Genomic DNA, 23,392 nt, shown 5'->3' on the forward strand with positions numbered 1-23,392 from the left:
AGTGGTGCATTGGTGTGCACCCGGGATCCGAACCCGGGCTGCCAGCAGCGGAGCGTGCGCACTTAACCGCTACGCCACGGGGCCGGATAAAAAATGGTTCTTAATGTCAAAGATAAAAGCTATCTCAGATCTAATTCTTGACCATAAGTATAACCATTCAAATTAACTTTTTTTCAGATATGCTGGTTTACCTAAAATTCTATGCTGTTAGTGAATAATGCTTTGAAACATTTATTTAAATGTTATTGAAATGTTATTGCTATTTCAATAACAATATGAATGTTATTTCAGCAACATTTCAATGTTATTGAAACATTTAAACAGCTACATTTATTATCTAAACACCTCTTGACTTCATTAGCTTTTTTTTTTTTTTTTTTTTAATTTCCCCATTAGTTAGAACTAACCCAATGGTGGGAGCTGTAGGAAGAAAGAATTTTAGCTTGCTGTGTAGAATAACTTTTTAGTAGTCTGTTTAAAGATAGAATGGAGGGTCACTAGTTTTGCTGTACTATACTGTAAACTCTGCTCATTTTCATCTTTATATTTAATGTGTAAATTTATGTGAATTCCTTAGTAAAATTTGTAGAGTTAAGCTTTTGAAAAGCTCTTTATTTTGTGACTTGTTTCTTCAATAGGAGGGTGTATCTTCAGTAGAAATCTATAAAATCTCAGGAGTACTGGATAATCAGTCATTTCAGTTCTTTTATGAATGTGTTTTTTAGTCTATGATTAGATTTATTACAGAATGCCTTCAATTATTCTGGTTTAAATGAAGTTTCATTTTTAAAATGAAATTTAATTTATCCTTTATATATAATTTTTCCAAAGCACATTTCATTAAGTACATTTCTAGTAACTTGTTTTTTTAGAATATTCAAGTTGTATAGTTAGTGATTTCTATCTTTAATTTAAGAATGTAGTGATTTCTATCTTTAAGAATGTAGGCTTGAGTTTTTTAGTTCAATAACCATTAACTACTCAGTAATTTCAGCGCTTAGTAGCGTGGAGACTTTTATCTGTTTTTAAACAGCGTTTATTTTATTAACATTACTGTAATACAGCAAGAAGGATACTTACAACTTTAGGGAGATTTGTTTTCAGTTTTGGTAACTTGTCTTAATTGCTAGAATGTTGGGAGTTGGCAGTTGTAATGAAATTTATAGTAGGTACTAATGATTGCATGAGTTACTTTTATAAGTATTGTGTACCAAGAAAGGGTCATGGATATTATGTGATTTAAAATTCTGCTTGTTTTTAGATAGTTTTAAAATAATTGACTATCTGATTTTGAACATATTTCATTGTTATTTCTGATTATTTGTCTTTATAGACTCTTATAGTTGCCTGGATCAAGGCAAATCTAAATGTGTACATCTCCCGAGAACTGTGGGATGACTTACTCTCAGTATTGTCATCATTGACCTATTGGGAAGAGTTAGCCACTGAGTGGTCACTGACTATGGAGACACTAACCAAAGTTTTAGCTAGAAATTTATATAATTTGGATCTCAGTGATTTACCATTGGATAAGCTGAGTGAACAGAAGCAAAAAAAGCACAAAGGAAAAGGTAAGAGTTGTTGATGGAGATGCTCCATATAAAGTAGTTTAAATAAGCTGGTCTGGGAAAATCAAGCCAGGGAGAGGGGTGAGGGTAAAAGTCATGTTTTCTCTTAATTATTCCCTCCTTCATTTACCCCGAAGGTTAAAAATTTTCAACAATAAAACATTGTACATTAGGTAGCTACCTACAATGTACCTACAATGTAGGTACATTGCAAGTTTTCATGAAGCCTTAAAATCAATAGTAATTTTGATGAGAGATAAAGTGTTCTGTACATATCTAGTGAAAGTTAAATAAATAATTCAGAATCTTAAATATTTTATTTTTAATAATTAACCAACATGGAAATTTATAAAACAGTCTTCTTTTTTATCATACACAATTTTTTTGTTAGCGATTTCGTGTTGTTCTATTTAAAAAGAATTATTTGAAAAATTCTTCTGAAAGCATTTTCTTAGTTTTAACTAAAAGTGAACATTCCCTAGATGTGGACTATGTATCTGTCTAATGTTACAAAGGGGGAGAGTGACAGTAACATGGTGATTATATCATTAATACATGTTTTTATATCCCTGGTTCGTTAGTATTTTTCACTCTTAATAATTAGTTGCTAGCTAGAGATTACACCTGAATCACACACATAACAATAGTCCAGGGTGGTAAGTATGTGACCAAACTACTTTTTCCTGGACTATTTATTTCCCAAGTGGCTATTACTGGCAGGTAGACATTTAGTAACTTCCACCACAGCGTGGCTTTTGGTTAGCTCACTTTCTATCCTTTTTTGCTTGTCCAAATGTTTCATTTCTATTATGAAGCAAGTGGGTGGCAGGGGATTTATAATAGCTTATTGTTGATGATATATTTTTTAAATTCTACATCAGTTTTAGAATATGATTTTTACATAAAATGAAGTTCAAAAAAGCCTTACAGTACATAAGCATTTTATCTTGTTACTTTAGAATACATTATGAGTAAACCTAAGAATCTGAGGCAAGGTGACACACATAATTTGAAGAGATTATTGATCAGGTGACAGTATACTGAGATTGGAAATCTGCATTTCTAGGAGTTGGACATGAATTTCAGAAAGTTTCAGTTGACAAGTCATTTTCTAGAGGATGGAGTCGCGATCAGCCTGGCCAAGCCCCAATGAGACAGAGAAGTGCAACAACCACTGGTTCCCCAGGAACTGAAAAGGCGAGGAGTATAGTACGTCAAAAAACTGTTGGTATGTACTCTTTAGAATCGTGAGAACTGTATGGGGCAATGCGTTTATACCCCTTGGTAACAATGTATGTAAATGCATAGTTTTCTTATCAGTTGATTTTTGTCTTTAAAGGAAAAATTTCTGTAGCAAAACCTTTTTTTCAGTAGTACTCAGAGTCCGATAACATGCTGTATTATCCCTTTATGCTATTAAGATTTATCTTACGTTATTGTTTTTATGTAGTTCATTTTATTGTAGATATCAATAATTTTAAACTATTAATTTATAGAATTGAAGAAGTAGAACTCTCATTTACTTTACAGAACTCATGCATTAACTAGTATAGTTTCTACTAAGTGAATATACTCACAAACATGGAAAATTAGGGTAGTTAATTTTCAGTGCTACAATTATATAATTAGATTGGCTTCACAAACTTCCAATGAGGAATTCATGCTCTCTACTTGCAGACAGTTAAGGCCAAGGTGGATTCTGTTGCTAGGTTCCTTGCTGCTTTTAACAGACATGGAAGAAATTTCTATAATCTTGGAAATAGCAAACAAAGGAGCAATGGTGGGAAGAATTTCTGGATGTAGGATCACTCAGCATACTGTGGACCTAGCTACCATCTTATACCTTTTCCTCTCAGAGATTTATAACCTGGTCTGAATTGTAGTAGAAAGAGTGCTGCAATGAAAAACAAGAGGGCTTTGTCTTAATCTCTTTTTTCACCCTCTTTCATAACTGAGTAGCTAGATAATCTTGAACAATTTACTGAACTTTCTAGGCTTTATTTACTTCTATCTGTGTAGTGGGAATGATAATACCTCACATGCCTGAAACAGAATTGCTTGAAGTTACTTGAGGCTTTACAATCTATTATGAGTCTGTGGAAGGAGAGTTTTCTGTGGGAATTTATCTATATTTAATGGTAATTAGTGAAAAACACTATTTTAAAGAAATTTAAAACCATTATTGTAACAATATGTCTTCTATAAAATGATGGGTTCTAAAGTGTTAAGAATTACAGTTCTAAAGGAAGAAACAGAACTAGAAAGACAATAGGGAAATTAAAGATTTTAAAAGAATTAAAAATCATGGTTAGTTTTAAGTCCTTCAAAAGAATTATATTTTCACAATTGTCTTCTGTCTCTAAAATAAGCAGAGAATTGTATTAATTGTGTATGTCAATCAGGAAGAATAAGAAATTATATGAGGAAAAAGGATATTGATGGGTTAAAAATAATATAATATGTAGAAATTTTGGTATAGAATCACTTTTTGAAATTCTTAGGAAAATGTTGGTTACATCTGAAATGTCTTTTTTCATTTTATATTAATATCCCATTTATAGAAAATATTTGTGTATTGGTTAGGAGGGAATTGTTCTTTTAAGTTTAAAATTTTACTTTTTTTTTCTTAAAACTTGAATCTTTTTTTAAAATTACTTACATATTTTTTTCTGATTGTAGAAGTAATTTATGCTTAGTGTAGAAAGTAAAGTTTAGGGAAGCATAAGGAACCATTAGCTGTCTAATAAGAAGTAATCATTGTTAACATGTTGGCATATTTCTAATCTTTAAAAAGCATATAATGAGTAAAATATTCATCTTAAATTCATACCTGACTATGATTACTTTCTGCTGCCTATGTCAAAACAACCTTGTCTGGCTTGTTCATTGAACAAACCTATCAAATAGAAAGTTAAACATTAAAAAATTTATTAAGAAAGGTTCCTACATAAAGTTGGAATATACTAAAAGGGGCAGCAGATTAAATTAAGATATTCTTTGGACATATATTTTCTTAAATTTTTAAAATTAATTTTTTGTGTTATTAGTGAATGTATATAGTTAAAAATTCAAGTTATGGTAAAGTGTATACATTCTAGTAAGTCTTTCTCTCATCACTACTCACCACCCTCCCAGTTTACCTCATCAGGGACAGCCTCTGTTACCAGTTTCTTGAACGTTCTTCTAAAGATACTTTATGCGTATACAGGCATATCGCCTAGTGTGTGTACTGTTGTGAACCATGGTTTTGAGTCATTGGAATGAAAAAAAATATTTTTAAGTACTCACTATGGAAGCACCGTTCTAAGCATTGAGGATATAGGTGTGAACAAAGCAAATAAAGTCCACTGACACTTACAGTTCTAGTGTCGGGGAAGCCATGTAATAAACAGACAAACCAGTAAACGTGTCAGGAGGTAGTAAGTGCTCTGAAGAACAGTAAAGCAGGGTAAAGGACGGGAGAGTATAAGGATGGGGCCATGGGACTGTTCAGATGAGGAAGTCCGTGAAGGCCTGCCTGATCATATGATGTAAGAACAGAGACCCGAATACTGTGAGAGCAGATATCTAGAGGAGGAGTGTTCCAGGCAGAAGGAAAAGTATAAAAGTCCTGGAGCAGGTGTGTGCTTGGGTATTTGAGAAAGACTCAGGAGGCCAGAGTGGCTGATGTGTGGAGTAAGAAAGAAGAGAGTGCTAGGAGAGGAAGTCAAGCTATAATGACGTAGTGTAAAGATTATTGTGTATCAGAAAATGTTGAACTTCTTGCGTCAGATTTCGTTACAAAGAAGTACCAGAATTTAACCTGTATCCTGAAGATGGACATTTAGTTTATTTCTAATTTTGTGCTATTAAAAATGGTAGAGAATATAGTTATGTATACTTCTATACTTTGTGCATAAATGCAGGTATATCTATAGGTTTAATCCGTAGGATATGAAATTAAATTGCCCTTAAAACAATGGGATACCACTACACAATTATTAGAATGGATAAAATCCAAAACATTGATGACACCAAATGCTGACAAGGATGTGGAGCAACTGGAACTCTGCTGATGGGAATGCAAAATGGTACAGCCATTTTGGAAGACAGTTTGAAAGCTTCTTAAAAAAAAACTAAACATACTCTTACTGTAGGATCCAACCATCCTTGGTATTTACCCAGATAAGTTGAAAATATATTTCCACACAAACACCTTCACACAAATATTTGTAGCAGCTTTATTCATAATTGTCAAAACTTGGAAGCAACCAAGATGTTCTTCAATAGGTAAATGGGTTAACAAACTGTGATACATCAACACAATGGAATATTATTCAGTGATAAGAAGAAATGAGCTATCAGGCCATGAAAAAAATATGGAAGAGCCCCAAATGTATATTACTAAGTGAAAGAAGCCAATCTGAAAAGGCTACATATTGTATGATTCCAATTATTTGACATTCTGGAAAAGGGAAAACTAAGGAGACTGTAAAAAGGTCACTGGTTGCCAGGGGGTGGAAGTGGGGAGCACAGCAAGGAGGAGGGATGAATAGGTGGAGCACAGAGGGTTTTTAGAGCAGTGAAACTCTTCTTTATGATACTCGAACAGAGTATACATGTCATTAGAAATTTGTCAAAAACCCATAGAATGTACAACACAAAGAGTGATCCCTAATGTCAACTATGGATTTTGTTAATAATACTGTATCAGTATTGGCTCATGAGTTATAGCAAATGTACCATACTAATGCAAGATGTTAATGGTTGAGGAGACTTGGTTGGAGGAGAAGAGAAGAGGATATATTGGAACTCTTTGTACTTGACACTCAATTTTTCTGTAAACTTAAAACTGCTTTTAAAATAATTAAAGTATTAATTTAAAAAATATATGTTCATTAGGAAGAGAAAATAATTTAGACATTTGAAATAACCATAGATTTACCTGTGAAAATTTTAGTTTATTTTTTAAGGTTTGTGTCATTCTCCATTTCTTAAATTTTATGACTTGCATTGGGAGAAATAAATCACATTGATAATATTTCTGACTTTAATTTACATTTCTCTTTTATGCAGTCTTTCCTTTAAAAACAAACCTAATTCCTCTCTTGTTAAAACTATCATATTATTTCCCATGACTTGGAATTACCCAGTAGAGTTATAGAATATGTAACTTTTTTTAGACTGATTTAACTTAAACAGCTTTGTTTATATTAGTAGTCTAAACTTATATAATCACCTGATGTTCGTATAATTTATAAGGACACTAGTATAGTCTATGGTGAAATTTACAAAATAGTAATTTTGTTATATGATATTCAAAGACTTATTTTATTGGTTGCTTTCTAGAATTTTCAGATAGGAATTATGCTAAAAGAATTTATCATTTATTTTTCCCTTAAAGGCAACTTGTCTGCATTTAAAAAAATATTCAATATGACATAATCCTTTAACCCTCAGGTTACCCAGGATGGCCTTAGTAAGAAATTTTTGTTATTAATATGTAACTTAAGTTTAAAATTTAATTTAAAAATTTTGTCTGGACAGCATATCCAAGGTTTTGCTTATGCCAACAAATGTTAAAGGAGATGCAGTGAATTTAGGACATATTTTAGAGTATATTCATGAGAAGCAATGTAACTTGTTTGCAGTTATAATTTAGAACATGGCATTCAACTTTTGGAACGAATATATCACTGCTTTTGTTTTCTGATATTCCTCTTAATTTATCTTTATTATAATATTGGGCCTAAATTTGGGAACTTACAACGGTGTTTCTGCCAATAGAGAGACATGTATACATGATGTGAATTTTACTTAAATATAAATAGAGAAAAATATGTGTAACATTTTGGAAATGAGAAAAGGCTAGAGTTGCCTTCCTCCTGTTTATTTTATATGTTTGTGTGTTTTTAGTGACCCGTCACATTTGCTGTCCATGAATGTCTTATGCTGCATGGGAACTCTGGAGTGAAGGTTACAGCTTTTGATATAGTGTGTCTATTTTATGGTCCAAGATGAATTTATGTAGAGTGCATCTATTTTTATTTTTTATTCGTATTTTTGAGAGAGGTGAAGATAAGGACCCTTCAAAAATTGGCATGCTTATAGGTTTGGAAATTTGTTATTTCTTGATGTTATATTTTCCCTACTGCCCTTCCGTCTACGTAAAGCATATTACAGATTTAAGATCACTGATGCATATGGCTTAGGAATGTACGTGGCAGTAGGAATTTCAATGGCTTTACAGAAATTCTCTGACCTAAGCTTTAGATTAGTAAATCCCAAAAACTCCCAGTAGCTAATTCATTGTCAGTAATTTTCTATACTGTGGGTTGCTCAGCTGTGAGGCACTTGACAGATTTCCAGGTATGCATAAAGATACCTGGAAATATCTGCAGTATAGTAACAAATTGAGGGGTGCATTTTTTTAAGAATTCATCCAGGATCATAACACAAACTTACACCACTGCAGTTATAGAAAAAGTTCCAAGGGAAGTGCCCAAGCTCTTCCTTCAAGTTGGTGGTGGAAAAGAAGGAACAGAAGGAATTGTTAGCTCCAAGGAACTATATAATCCACGGGGAAAAAATAGAAGAAAACTTGCAATTCATCAGTGGAATCAAAAATTTGATTCAATTTAGTTTCAAAAGAAATGTCTCTAAAAATCACATCTGATTGTATAACTGTAGATGGTATTTTACCTTTCGTGTTAATAAGCAGCACTTCAAGTTTTGCACTTTTGTGTTTTTGCTCTAACAAGTTTTAATGAGTGATTATCCTGAAGTCAACATAACTTTTATTTGAAATTGGATTATACAATTGTTGGTCACTTTCACAGGAAGGAGAAGAAGCTAGCAGGAAAACATGAGTAGGGCCGGCCCTGCGGCTTAGCGGTTAAGTGCACGCGCTCTGCTGCTGGTGGCCCAGGTTTGGAACCCCGGGCGCACACCAACGCACTGCTTCTCTGGCCAGGCTGAGGCCGCATCCCACATACAGCAACTAGAAAGATGTGCAGCTATGCCATACAACTACCTACTGGGGCTTTGGGAGAAATAAATAAATAAATAAATAAAATTATTTAAAAAAACAAAACAAAAACATGAGTAGGGCCAGATTTTGACATTTTGTATATGGGTTCAATTTTAAAATACACTTATCTTTTTTTTTTTTTTTTAGAAGATTCACCCTGAGCTAACATCGGTTGCTAATCTTCCCCTTTTTTTTTTTGCTTGAGGAAGATTAGCCCTGAGCTAACATCTGTGCCAGTCTTCCTCTATTTTGTATGTGGGATGCCCCCACAGCATGGCTTGATGAGCGGTGTGGAAGTTCGCGCCTGGGATCCGAACCTGGGCCACAGAAGCAGAGCGTACCAAACTTAACCACTAAGCCACAGGGCCGGCCCCATAAAATACACTTATCTTTAACACATTACATGGCAAGGCATATACTGAAGGCAGATTGTTGCCGTTATCGTAATATATTCCAACCTCCCATTTTTTGCAGCACATAAATTTACCTGAAAGCTGCTCTTAAAGAATCTTTTATTTTGCCAACATCAATAAATTTTTTTGAAAAATCTTAATGATCCTTTTCCAGTTATGAATCTATGACATACATGTAGTTTTTAGTTCATGCTTTTTTGGTTTTCTCCTCTATATGTTCACAACTAAAACTTCTGTTTTTCAAATGGTTGTGCTGGGCTGCCCAAATATCCATACTCATTCAGTAAAGATTTACTGAGCTCAGATGTGCCAGGCACTAGGGATATAAAGATAAGAGGATATTGGTTTTGCATTTGAAAAGTTGGGAGGCTGATATAAAAACATACAACCCACTAAAAATAGTTTGTAAGCTTTATAAAAGCAGGAATTTTTGTTTGTTTCATTCATTGCTATATTGCTAGTAAGTTAGTTAATTGCTTGTGTGGGTGAATCAGAAAAGCTTCACAGATGAGATGATGTTTTGCGTATGAAGGAGTGTCAGGAAGAAGAGAAGACCACACGTATTATGAACTCACAAAGCCATGCTGTTATGAAAGAGCCTGACGTTTTCGGGGAGCGGTATACAGTTCTACGTGGCAGCAGCATGGGAGAACAGGAGGACGAGATGAAGTTTTAGTGGTTATTCAGCGAGGTCGCAAAGGCTTTGTGTGATAGGCAAAGGAATTGAGGCATCAGGGAACCAAGTGTTTCTGGTGCTCAGGAACACCCAGGATTTTGAATTGATGTTAACATTCGAATAGTTTTTTTTTTACCAGCATTACTATTACGCTGGATATTATACAGTATTCTTTCTTTTAAGTCCTCTATTCATACGTAACAATATGCATAACTTCATTTATTAAAGAATCTCTAAAAGTTAAGTTAAAAAATGTTCGGCAAGTATAAACTTCATTATTAACTTATTTCTGTGTATTAAAATTTGTCTTTAATTTTGTGAACTGGTGACTCTCCTTTTAAGAAATTACCAAATACAACTACAAATGCAATTTTAAGAAAGTAATCCAGTTTTTATCTTTAAAAACTTAATCTTTTCAGTTTTTATATATGCTTAAGATTTGAATAAGCACAAACTTGTTTATTTTTCGCAATAACTTGATTGTTCATGTTGATTGCAAATTCTATTTTTTGTAAATGTTTCTACTTAAATTTTTTAAAATTTTGCTATTAACTCTGATATAAATAAGATATACTGATTTGATTAAGCATTCTTCTCCTACCAGGAACAAATACTAACCATGAGATTCAATCCTTTAGATTATGAATTACATAAAATTTCCTAAAAAGACCTATGAGTGACACTGAAACTTTATTAGGGAAGAGTATGAAAGTAGGAATGATTTGTTCTTGGAATTCAGCTTCATTAAGAAGAATGGCTCGAGAAATGCCCAAATATGGTACCAAAAATTTCTTTGAACTAATAATATTGAGTTTTTTTCAATGTTTCCATTCAATGAACTTTTCAGCCCTTGGTTTTGAGAACGTAGTGCTAGTTAAAGTATCTGCTGTTTTAATGCTGTACTATTGTCACTGCTAATAATAAAAAGCATTTTCCTGCTTCACACCAAAAAATTTACATTTGAAATGTCGTATGTGTTCTCTGATTTCTTTTCTTACAGCTTGCCAGTATTTGCCGTGCTGAAATGTTTTAATTTAAAATTTCCTTCCCTTGTATCTTTTAGTTTACTCTGTTGCTGCTTTTTCTGTGACACAAGCCTTTCATTATAGTCACTCTTCTTTTTTCCTTCCCCACTTCTTTCTTTTCCTTTTTTAAAGCCATGAGAAGCCGATCCATTGGTGAATGTGCTCTGCCATCGGCCTATATACGCAGTGCTAAAAGTGCTCCTGTTCTGATCCATACTTCCAAACCCTTCTTGCCTGATATTGTTCTCACTCCCCTTTCTGATGAGCTTTCAGGTAGTGCCACCTCTGCTAATTTCTGCACCACCTTTTTCACTTTTTAATTCTTCTGCTTTCAAATTTTGCTTAATCCAATAAACTCTTCAAAGTTAATTTCTTTGGGGGAGGTGTGGGAAATTGGGAAAGTGGTTGAGAAATCAACATTTGAGTTATTTGAACTCTAATGCTATCCTTGCAGTTCATTCTGGAAGTGCTAAGTTTAGTGCTGTGCCAATGTCCAATATTTTTGTTGTAAATGGCCAATTTTTTTCTGTTTACATTAGATTTTTTTCTTCTTCTTAGGTGGTTAAAATAAGTTGTAATATATATATTTGTCATTATAGATGTCTCACAAAAGATGACATGGAAGATAATCAGAGCCTTGACTTTTAATTTCCTATTGTTTTGACTAAAGATATGGTAAATCTTGAATAATGCATTCTCCATTATCTATAGTATAAGCAAGGGGAATACATAATCGAGGAAAGTACATAATCTGAAAGTTACTTTGGAATAAATGTTTGCATTTATATTAGGTTATAATAGCATATAGAATTCTAAGAACTCACTGATTTTTAAACCAAATAAAGAAACGATTCTGTGAAGCCGCAATTTCTAAGGAGCCTCAAAACTTACTCAGCTTTCCAATTCTGCCTCAGGTCCTTGATCCCCAGTACTGGGATGGTCTGCTCTTTAATAAGGTTTAATCTATGTATAATAAAATGCATGCATCCTGGGTTCAGTTCAGTTCAGTTCAATGAGTTTTGAGAATTGTATACACCCCTATTAACCATCACCCCAAACAAAATATAGAATTTTTCCATTACCCCCAAAATTCCCTAGTGACACTTTCAAGTCAGTACCCTTCACACACACCCACACACACACACAACCACTTTTTGATTTCTATCACCATAGATTAGTTTTTTCTTTTTTTTTTTTTGATTTTGCATGAGTGAAATTATACAGTGTCTGTTCTTTTAGACAAAAGCAAACTTGTGTTGAATGTAGTTACTATGCAAAATGTGCTAACTCAAAGAAAGTTACTTGTGCATTCTTGGGTACTTTCCTGTCACTCTTCTTAGAAGTGTTTCCCTGACATTGCCACTTTTGGTGAGGTTGCTGATTTTTTTCTTTTTAAACAACCTATCTCCGTACCCTTTCAGTTCCTAAGAGACTATAGGCTTATTCGAGGGAAGGTGCATTTTTATTAATAATGATATTTCAGGTGAAGTCCCTTCCACCATCCCTAATCTCATTAAGATCAGAGATTTCTCCCAAGTGAATGGGGGGTACACAACTGAGAGTTAAATATATGTAGATACACAGACACTATTATGTTTGGTGTTCTTTGGAAATACTCTAAATGTAAAAACTTAGTATTTGCTTTTGTCAAAACGAGAAAAAATTCAGTTGTCAGATGTAATGTGTTTGTGTTTTCTAGCTCAGGATACCTTGATTGGGAAACAGTTACTTCAACATATTCTTTTTGATATATTTGAAGGGTGTTCAATATTATTTTTGAAACCAAAATACAATTAATAAGAAATAATGAATTTCTAATGAATTTTATAGTGAAATTGGTAGTTGATTTTGCAGTTTTATTGATGACAATAATAAAATAGGAAATTTTATCTCAAATCCAAACCTGGATGCTCAATAAGTATTTGATGATGAATGAATATATTAAAATATAGTAAAATCAGGCTACCTGAATAATTTAAGCTATCAATACAAAAAGTAGTTAGCTTAGAAAATATATAAATGGAATAATAAATTTTAATATATGGAAGGAAGCATATATTTTTGTTACATGTGATGCTTAGCTACCAATAAAGAAGTAGGATATTTTGTCTCTTTGGTGCTCCATTTAAGCACTGTAGCTTCTTAAGTAAGTAGCACTGATTTTGGTTGCTTACGTCAGGTTATAATTTAGGTACTTAAATTGGCAAAGAAAACAATGTTTCTGTCCTGATAACTAAGTTAGATATAGCTAAAAGAAACTCCCAATTTGTTGTAAACTTCTCTTAGTTGTATTTTTCTGCTTCAAGCTTTTTTTTTAGATATACTTCAAGCATTTAATGCAAACCATTTTTGACACATTTAGAAAAATTAAAATGAGTTTTTGCTACTAATTCTTAAATGTTTGGATCAAATATTCTACTGCTGTCTTAAAACTGTCAGGAAGATTTATTTTTTTCTCAGAATCTTAAGGGCTTTACAAAATTTCTTGTCTGCAACTTAATATTTTGGTAAATATGAACATTAAGTGCTAAAATATTATTAAAAAGCTAAAATAAAGGTGAGGTTGTTCCCTTTAAAATGTTCTAAAATAGTGCCTTAATCAGGTTAAGTTCCTATTTCAGAATGCTTGCTTTGCTGTAAATACATAATTCAGAAAGATTACCTTTTTATGGTGTGATGACGGAAGTGTTTTATGAAGGATATTTGAAAGGAATTTTCTAAATGGGAGTTTTATCTGTTATTGTTTTCATTTCCTCCATTTGGGGTAAAATGCCGTCTATGATAGATTTAAAATTTAGATAATAGTGAGACAGCAGTCATTAAATCAGAACAAACTTTATATTTGATTATCAAAATAATACATGTTAATTTTAGAAAATATGGACTCTATGGAAAAGTATATGAAAAAATATACATAATCCTTCAAACCAATGCTTATTCATCAATAAATTAAAATATAGTTGCCTTCAGTCTTTTGTGCATGTGTACATATAAAATATAAAACCATAATTAGACTTAGTTTTTTTGAGTAAAAATCATTTTTCTCTTAGAATTTGAAAGCGAGTGTCAAGGATCATGTAAAGTAGCAGCAAAAACCCTCCTTTCCTGAGAACTGACTTGTGAATGAATTCAGCATTTTCCAAGCTGACGTGTACATTTAGAACACATTCCAGGAGGTATTAGTAGGTATATAAAGGGTTAAAGATTCCTAGTGTATATCATTTTATTAAAGGCCCCCAGAAGTCCTGTTAAAACAACAATTGTTTAATCCAGTGTTTCTCAAACTTATTTAAGCATGGAGAACTTTTCCAGATACACATATGGACATCCTATAGCATTAAAGTTCTGCAGAGAACAAATTTGGAAGACATCAGACTAACTTCATAATTTTAAAAGTTAGCTCTATGGAAATTGGACAGGATTATTCTTATACAAGCTTACACAGAAGAAACCTGAGTTACTGGATTTTGTATTGCCTCTGTGGTTCTTGGAGGCCAGTTGAAGGCCTGGAGTTTGCTTCTTCAGGTGTTCAGTGCATTGAGGGGGCGGGGAGAAGGGGAGGGGGTGGGGGAGAGAGAGAGAAAGAGATAGGGAGAGGAAAAAGAAGTTATATGAACAGGGGTTTTATTTTAAATAGTGCTAAATTTAGAAAATCACCGCTTCAATCCTTAACCAATCAAACGATTTATTTGCTTATGTTTTCTTCCAAGGTTTGAGTAAATTTTACCTTAGTTTAACATCCAGAGAGTATTAATGAAGAAAGTGAACTACATAGAGGGAAAAAAAAAAGTTTTTCATAGTTTATATCCCTCATGTGAGCAGGCTTAATTGAACTCATAATAAACTATTTCTTAGGCACATCATCTAAGATCAGGAGTGGAGGTTTCTGTAACTACTTCACACAAAAAACAATGAAGCTACTCATAAATAATCACTCTAGCTTTTGGTTAGAAGTAGCATTTTTCAGAAAAATATTTACCTGATACTTTTGAACACTTATGGGGGTAAAAGGAAACTCTTTTTTTTCGGTGAGGAGGATTAGCCCTGAGCTAACATCTGTTGCCAATCCTCCTCTTTTTGCTGAGGAAGATTGGCCCTGGGCTAACATCCATGCCCAGCTTCCTCTACTGTATATGTGGGACGCCTGCCACAGCATGTCTTGATAAGTTGTGTGTTGGTCTGCACCCGGGATCCGAACCTGCAAACCCCAGGCCACCGAAGTGGAGTGCACCAGCTTAACCACTACGCCACCAGGCCCGCCCCAAAAGGAAACTCCTTTTAATTCCTTTTTTGTTTTTTAACATACTAAGATTTTTAAGAATAGACCGTCAGTTTTCAAAGTTCCCCACTTTTGTCCAGCCATTTTTTTATCCTCCACTATTCTTGGTTAGATGTCCATTCTACTCACACTGTTGTGAATGTGATGCCATATGATATAGCTTTATATTGACTAAACTGGTTGAATAGCTGAATATCCTTGAAGAGCTTCTCTTAAGCTCTAGGGGCTAGTTAAGGGCATTGGCACTATGTCAGCGACATTAGTTCTTAGCATCAGACTCACCTGATGTTGAAAAAATATTTTTTCCCAGGCTCCTGCCTCAGGTTTTGATATACTATGCTGGGAATTGCACAAGCATCTATGTTATTTTTTAAAGCTCTGCAAGTAATACTGGTGTCTGGGCAAGCCACACACTCGTTGTCCTTTCTCCTACACTAGATTATACTTGTACACATTTGGTAGCCCAGCCTAGCAGGCTTTATTTTCCTGATAAACAGATTAGAGAGAAGCCAGAAATCTCAATAATTGTTCTTAAGCAAATTAGCTTTTACTGCCAAAAATAATACTTTTTGAAAGAAGGGATATAAAAGAAAGGATGAAAAAGAAGATAAGCATAGTGGGCAACTGACTTTGTATATACTTTTGCAACTATTTCTTATTATTGCCTAATCAAATACTATGGGTTTCTCACCCTGAAATTAAGTTTACAGACCCCCTTTCTTCCAGTTAGTTCTCAAAACTGCTGATTTGTTTACTGTAATTGTTGCTGTGAGACTAGTTTGTCTAGGCCGTATTACATAGGCTGCTCACGTTACTAACAGTGCTTCATTATTTGAATGGAGCTCTGTAAAGCAAAGTATCTAGATCTTCCTACTTCTATTTTCTGAGTATCAAGAGAAAGAGGATGGTATCTCTCACGCCCCATCCAGTTCCTAAATTCTGCCTAATCAGGAGAATTTTCCATCTCTAATCAAACAAGTAGACCCTTCTCTACACAATCAAGGAATTTCTTTCTTTATGTTGTCAGTATGTGATAGTAATGTTTTACAGATTTTCCACCTATAATCTGCTGGTTCTAGCATAATTCTAAGTTAGATTTTTTCCTGAAATAATTTGTGTTAATTTTTTGAAAAATACATCTCAAGAAAAATTTGAAATGAACTTAAACATGGCATTATATAACATGTTCATGAACAAAACTGTAATTTTCTTATAAAAAATATATTGGTCATTTGTTTCCAGAATTTAAGAGTCAGAGAAGCAGTATTAGGAAGGTAAAGAGTAGAAGATAGTTTAGTGTTTTAGTTTTAGTGGTGTAAAATTAAAATTAATTATTTGAGCTTGGTTTGTTGCTTTTCAGTCTTTTCATATGCTTTTAGTGGTGTAGATACTGCTTTGAATTACCTACAAACTGAAGATCTAGTCTTAAAAAGGTATATAGTGTTTACTAGCATCTGTTAGTAATAAAATTGGAAACATAGATGCTCTATACTTCTTACTTACCATGAAGGTATGTTGCCATTGTTGCCCAAATAGGCAAGAAAAATTTTAATTACGTAAAGGACATTGTCATTTCCTTTAAGTAATTCCTGAACAAAACCTGAGCTTCAAAATAGCATCAATTTCTACGTTACTAATATAAATGATTTTATGAATTTAGGAGCTGTAAAAATATTACTGATAGCTAATGGTTGTAATTGACCAAGAATAGAATTTAACTTTGGTAAAAGAGATTTTGACACTTAATTCTGTACCTCATTTTAGAAATTATTAAAATTTCCTAGTAGTATGTTAGTATTATAACGTAAGAGGTTTTTTTCCTGAGGAACTAGCTTGATATTTTACTAATTAACAGCTACTAATTTTTATTACAAAAGACATGCTTTCCTTCTGCCAGTATTTATTGAGCCCCTACTATGTGACGAGCTATTTCAAGCAATGGGGATATTGTGATGTTAATACAAACAAAATCCTGAAGAAACATAATTCTAGTAGGAAGAATTTTTTTTCTTGTTGTTGTTGGTTTTTTTTGTGAGGAAGATCAGCCCTGAGCTAACATCCGATGCCAGTCCTCCTCTTTTTTTTTGCTGAGGAAGATTGGCTCTGAGCTAACATCCGTGCCCATTTTCCTCTACTTTATATGAGACGCTGCCACAGCATGGCTTGACAAGCGGTGTGTCGGTGCACGCCCAGGATCTGAACCCCGGCCCGCCGAAGCAGAGCACACGCACTTAACCGCTTGTGCCACCGGGCCAGCCCAGGAAGAGTTTTTTTTACATGTTAACAAGCTAATACTACACTTTAATTTACAGCTTATCTTTTGAAATAGCAAAGAAAACTTTTCTTTGAAACAGAACATTCAGAAAAAACTGCTTAATCCAGAAATAATCTCCAACACTTTAATCCTAGATATTATTAAGCAAATCCAGAGATGAAACTTGACATTTCTAGTACTTTGTAGGCTTTATAGGAAGCATTTTCTCAAAAGTTTTTTTTTTTTAGTTTGTTAAAAATATTTTTCTTGTTTTGCTCATTCAATGGTTAACTAATACTTTAGATTAAAATACTTTAATTTAGAGGCTGCTGTTTTTCAAGGTAAAATATAAGCAGCATAATTAAATTGTTTTAAGGCCGTTTTTGTTTAAACCTGATGCCACCATTATTTTCAGCAATCCAATATGAAGTTTGTTAGTTGTTTTCTTCTGTATAATTTACTAATATTTGTATTTGACTAAATTTTGATTTCTAAGATTCTTATCTTTATAGAGATAAATCACTGTGCTGCTTTATAATTTTTTAATACAATTTTTAAAAAAATTAATGAATTATTTCATGAATATATAACATATATTCAAGATAATTAAGAACATGGATTAATTTTTGCCTTACTTCAAATCCCAGCTCTCCACTTTCTAGCTGTGTAACCTCAGGCAAGTCACTTAAATAGTTTCTTCATCTGTAAAATGGAGATAACACCACCTACTTCACAGGGTTGTTGTGAGGATTAAATGAGTTAATATAGGTAAGACGTTTAGAACAATGTCTAGCATATAGAAAAGTCTATATATGGTTTAGCTGTTATTTAGTCTTTTTCTCCTTAACAAGCTTCAGATATATTTCTTTAAATTTAAGGCTTGTTAGAGTCAATTGTGCCTAATACAAGTGCTGACATTGGTTTCCTGTCAGCAATTATTTTCTTCTTTGATTTTATGCAATTAGTATTGTCGTATGCCCATGTAGGAACTATATTTAAAGCTTAAAACTTTCAAAAAGGTTTTTGTTTAAATTTAAATTGTCTAACAGTACATTACTGATAAAAAAATATTCTTTCATTTTTTTAAAGCTCTTGCCCTTTTATTTTTTTTTTTAATTTTTTTTTTGTGAGGAAGATCAGTCCTGTGCTAACATCTGCCAATCCTCCTCTTTTTTTTTTTTTGCTGAGGAAGACTGGCCCTGGGCTAACATCTGTGCCCATCTTCCTCCACTTTATATGGGACGCCACCACAGCATGGCTTGCCAAGCGGTGTGTCAGTGCACACCCAGGATCTGAACTGGCGAACTCCAGGCTGCCACAGTGGAGTGCGTGCACTTAACCGCTTGTGCCACCGGGCCAGCCCCAAAGCTCTTGCCCTTTTAAATTTGTGTGAAAGTTTTAGATATTCATATCTAAATGAAACACTGAAAGTTTAGGAAAAAAACACTTAGGCTGAAATAATGGTTAAATTTTGTAATATGCAAAGTAAGGATTGAGTTTGGGAAGAAATTCCGAAAAACAGAACTTCACAGTCTTTACTGGCTTCTTTAGAATGGAAAAATTATGGAATATCAATAAAGGAAACTAAAAATTAAAACTAATATTCTACTTTTTTCCTGAAGTTCTTATATTTGCTAGTCTCATAACATTAGATTTTAATAAGGTTTTAAGATGTTGATTTTGACTTTGGAGCTGATAAAATACAATTCCAACTGCATAATTCTTAAGAATTTTTATAGAAAAGTTATATAGTCTTTATCTTTTACTGAGTCCTATTAGAATATTGTGTGGAAAGAAAGTTGGGGTACATGTTGAATATTATCTCTGTCCTCTAGGCAGAGGTTCTTATAATCTACTATGGGAGATATAACAAAACAAAATACTTATTACATTCATTAAGATGCACAAATATGAATTAGTTATCTCCTGCAATAATAACTAATAGTATAAATGCATAAATGTGGAGTTTCTGAGGAAATGTTTTGCTTTTCAATTAGAAGAATTTCTAAGTCACATATATGAAGAAGAAAGCCAATGTCACTTTTTAAAGTATTATATTCCCCTCAACTTAATGATAAAAGAAGCTAATTGTTTCAACTTCAGGAGACAGGGAATATTTGACCTATGTTGGGAGTATAAATGTATATCTTCAGGAATATAGTGAAATCTTGGCGTAGTACAAACTTCTCTTGATCTGAATTTAGTACAGAGTGGCTCCTTTTGGATCTGCTACAAAGAGGGTGTTATGAATGAAGTGGCAGAAGGACCAGCTTCCTTTCATCCACAGTATGGATCCTGAGAATATGTTGAATTACTATCCCCATTTTAAAATGAGAAAGCTGGTCTCAGAGTGTAGAGTAAGAAAACCTAAGTTCTAGACCTAGCACCATCACTAAATTATTTTGTCATCTTGGACAAGTCAGTTTTACTCTGGATCTAAATATTCTCATTCTGATTGTTTAGTTGTAGTTCTTTTACTTACGTAACCTTTGCATTGCAAGCCCAATGAGTACCAACATCTAACTTTTTGACTCTTTGTCCTTTTTACATTATATTTTGCTGGCTTCCTAAAAAAATTTTTTTTAGTTATTTCTAGGTAATGTAAAGGCCATGATGGATTCGTAGACTCTGTATTTTACTTCTAAAATTACTAATTTGTGTATATCTGTACAGTTAAATAGTACTTCATCTTGTGATTTTCAATTTCATGAAGATTTTTGAGGATTTACCGTATACTTAGCACTTCAGGCAGCAAAAACGGTGCAGTGAACGTCATGGAACACAGCCTGCTTCTCAGACTTGATGATTATAAATGTGAGAAAGTGGCTTCACTTTCCTCAGAGTTAAATTAGATAATCTGTCATGTCCATTTTGACTCTAAAATCTGTGATTCTTAAAAAGAGATGTAAGTAGACACAGGCACGGTTTTTAGAGGTTGATGTTATTTAATGGAAAGGGCCGATGATAGGCAGAGGTTTCTTCCTAGTAGATTAAATGGTGTTTGTGTCAGAAATGAAAAAGTATAATTAATTTTTTAAACAATGTATTGATTTTATTTGGGAAGGATAAATAGATTTTAATACTATAATAAAATGAAGTAAAACACCTCAGCAAAACAGATAAATAGTTTCCTGACAAAGAGAACATTAGGAAGAGGGTGGAGATTTCCGTTTGTAATATGTGATCAGACAGATAGGCAACATTTGAAGAAAAGATGATGCCTCTTGCCTGGTAAGAAAAACAGAGGAATTTCTGAGACCCTGTAATATCCTGCAATGAGATATTTAGATCTGCTTTCTGTGTTAAGATCACTTTTCTGCTTGGAACTTAAGTAAGTAGGAAAAAGTGAATAGCAAGTTTGAATTGCTTGATTTATTGGCACAGCTCTATCTTTAACTGCACTTCCAAATGTTTCATCTCCTGACTGTCTGTTTCTTTGCATGTTAACATTTTAAAATGTATTCTGATAGTTTTCTAATTCATTGACACTACATGCTATATTGGCTTGTTCCCATCATTATTTATAAACAGATTTGTATTTTTAATAGATTTTCTTTCATTGAGCTTACCAAAAAATCTCAGGATTTTTTATTTTTAAGCCTATGTTCGGGGTATGGTTGAAATTAATACTTATTTTTCATAGTCATATAGTCCCCACTCTACATAATTTTTCTTTTTTGCAGATATTGATGATGCTCAAATACTTCCCCGCCCAACTAGAGTCAGACATTTTTCACAAAGTGAAGACACTGGAAATGAAGTTTTTGGTGCTTTGAACGAGGAGCAGCCATTGCCTCGCAGTAGCAGCACTTCTGACATCTTGGAACCATTCACTGTTGAACGAGCCAAAGGTGCAGTTCCTGTCATTGCCAGTTCGTCCCGTCACGCGCCAAGCTTGCAGAGCGCCACAGAGGCTTCTTCAGTAACTAGATCCACTGAAAGCCACATCACTGATACTCAGAGTAGAGAGTCTTCTCTGGAAGTTGGTGATAGCATATATGACCATCTTTGTCACTTAATAGATCCAGTAGAACTTGCAGATTCAGCTTTCGAACAGATCCAGTACATTGACCTTGAAGGAGATGATGATCTTCTTTCCTCCCTGAAAGAATATTTTAAGGAAAACCAGGAAAATCATAGTACAAATGAGTTAGGTAAAGATGCAGCTTCTCAGGAAGTGATTATTGCAGTAAATAGGGATAAAAGATCATCCTTAGATAAATTAGAAAACATAGGCCGGGAAAGTACATCAGAAAATATCACCTCTTTTGTTGGGACTCCTGAAAACATACAATTTCAAAAAGAACCAAACTCAGCTGTCTTCGTGAGTAATATTGCACCTAACCAGTTAGACAGTTTCATGAGAACAAAAACTTCTGAAAAATCTAAGCAACTAAACAGTGATAAACAGTCATCGGAACCTAGTTCGGGTAGCCCTTGTGATAAAGAAAAGAGGAAACATCTGTATAGACAAACAGCCACAGAATTAGATGCCTGTGTAGATATAACACTAGTTGAAAAGGTTAAGAGTGTGCAAATTAATGAAAAAATCACTGTCCCACATGTTATGCATGCCAAGAAAACTACACTAAAAGCACCTGTTAACCGTAGAATGCCTCATGTTACAAACACTAGCAAGCTTTCTCCAACGAAAAGGAGCTTGTCTGAAACAGTAACTCATAGAGCCAAAATCATGAAAATTGCTACTAAAAAACGAAATAGTGTTCACGTTACTTTTAGACCATCTACTGAGTCAGTTCAGTTTTATAATCCTCTGGAAAACAAAGAGGCTCCGTGGAAGATGAGACTGCGGAAGCTCGGTGGCTTTAGTAGTAGTAGCAGTAGCAGCACCAGCAGCCCCCATACCAGCTCAAACACTGTTACAGAGCTGGTCAGACCTGGTGTGTACAGGCCTCTAGATACAGTTAGTGCAACAGCAGTAAGTAGTAAAACAGTTAAGGAATCTGCAGAGATTCCCACCACCGTATTACCAAAAGAAGGAATTGCAAGTAATCAGCTAGGTAGTCGTAGTACTCTTAGGTCATCAAGTCATGAGGCAGGACTACAGCAGGGCTCCCTGGGTGGCGTTTATAAAACTGTTGTACATGCTCTTTCGAAGCCGAAGGCAAATGTTTCCCCACAGAGGCAGAACAGAATGCCACCAGAGGCTCCACTGAGGGATCTGTACAGTCATGTAATGGGCTATTTTGGAAGGAAAGCTGCAGGTGAGCACTAACAGTGTGCAGAGCGCAAAAGGAGAAAGACAGCACCAGTTTGGCTTAATGCAACTGAAGCAAGCTATAAGCAATCAAAAAGCTTTGGGATGGTCACTGCTTTCTCTCTGTTTGGTTATGCATGCGCCTTTTCCCAGCTGTATTTTTCCCAGCATAAAACGTTTATTTAAATTACTAATTTCTCTTATAAGGCATTTAGTTAAACCTCTTTGCTGCTGAACAAGATAGGAGAGAGGAAGATATAGGAAAATTTTAATGACCTTTCAGAGGCTATCTAAATCAGTTATTTTTTCTGAGTGTATACTACATGAGCCTTGAAATTAAGTTTTCTGAGGAGTTGGAATACTTTCTCCCCTGCCCCCCTATAGTTTATATTGAAGAGGGCACCAGTTATATCTAATTGAGTTCATTCATTTTTACTGCTGATTTATTTGGTTTTATCTGTTTTCTTAAAAAATTACTTTGACGTTATATAACATAATGGAAATCAAGGTCCTACAACCAGCACCAACATTTTTAGTTAACTATCATTGAAGAGGAAATTATTTCTTTAATCTCAAAGTGGATTTAGTTACTTTTCATTTAAGCCATTTCCAAACAAGCTGTAGGCTTTTTAGTTTTGCATTCATGTGTATAGAATGCAAGTTATGTCCTTGAAACACTTATCATTACTTTCTTTTTTCTGAGATTTTAGATGTCCATAAAGGTTTCATGATAGCCAATCACTGTTTAAATATGGAACCTCTGTGGACAGATTACAGAAAGCAAGATTATGGTAACTGTTTTCTCTTGATTCAAATTTAAAATAACTTTACAGATATAGAAAATTAACTTTCAGCAGTAAGGTAGGTTTTGATTTTATTTGTTTAACATGGTTTTGTTAGCATGATTAACAGAATGCTATATAATGCATCTTGCATTGAGCCATTAATGC

The 23,392-nt window shown here is 33.8% G+C and overlaps 1 protein-coding gene across 8 annotated transcripts in view; it reads left to right on the forward strand.

Annotated features, from left to right (window-relative positions):
* RALGAPA1 (Ral GTPase activating protein catalytic subunit alpha 1) overlaps window positions 1-23,392 on the forward strand; it is a 241,377-nt gene that overhangs the window by 83,980 nt on the left and 134,005 nt on the right. For 3 of the 8 annotated variants that reach the window (XM_087422539.1, XM_087422546.1, XM_087422551.1), the window contains exons 15-17: window positions 1,334-1,571; window positions 2,635-2,796; window positions 20,908-22,449. In XM_087422539.1, coding sequence (XP_087278665.1) covers window positions 1,334-1,571; window positions 2,635-2,796; window positions 20,908-22,449 — 1,942 coding nt within the window. Of the gene's footprint in view, window positions 1-1,333; window positions 1,572-2,634; window positions 2,797-10,823; window positions 10,965-20,907; window positions 22,450-23,152; window positions 23,234-23,392 lie in introns of all 8 variants that reach the window. The other 5 variants (XM_087422573.1, XM_014792116.2, XM_004436400.3 and 2 more) reach the window with 3 other exon arrangements.

This window comes from Ceratotherium simum, chromosome 3, assembly GCF_057802395.1.
Source record: "Ceratotherium simum simum isolate JZ-2026a chromosome 3, ASM5780239v1, whole genome shotgun sequence".
In the NCBI taxonomy this organism is placed as follows: Eukaryota; Metazoa; Chordata; class Mammalia; order Perissodactyla; family Rhinocerotidae; genus Ceratotherium; species Ceratotherium simum.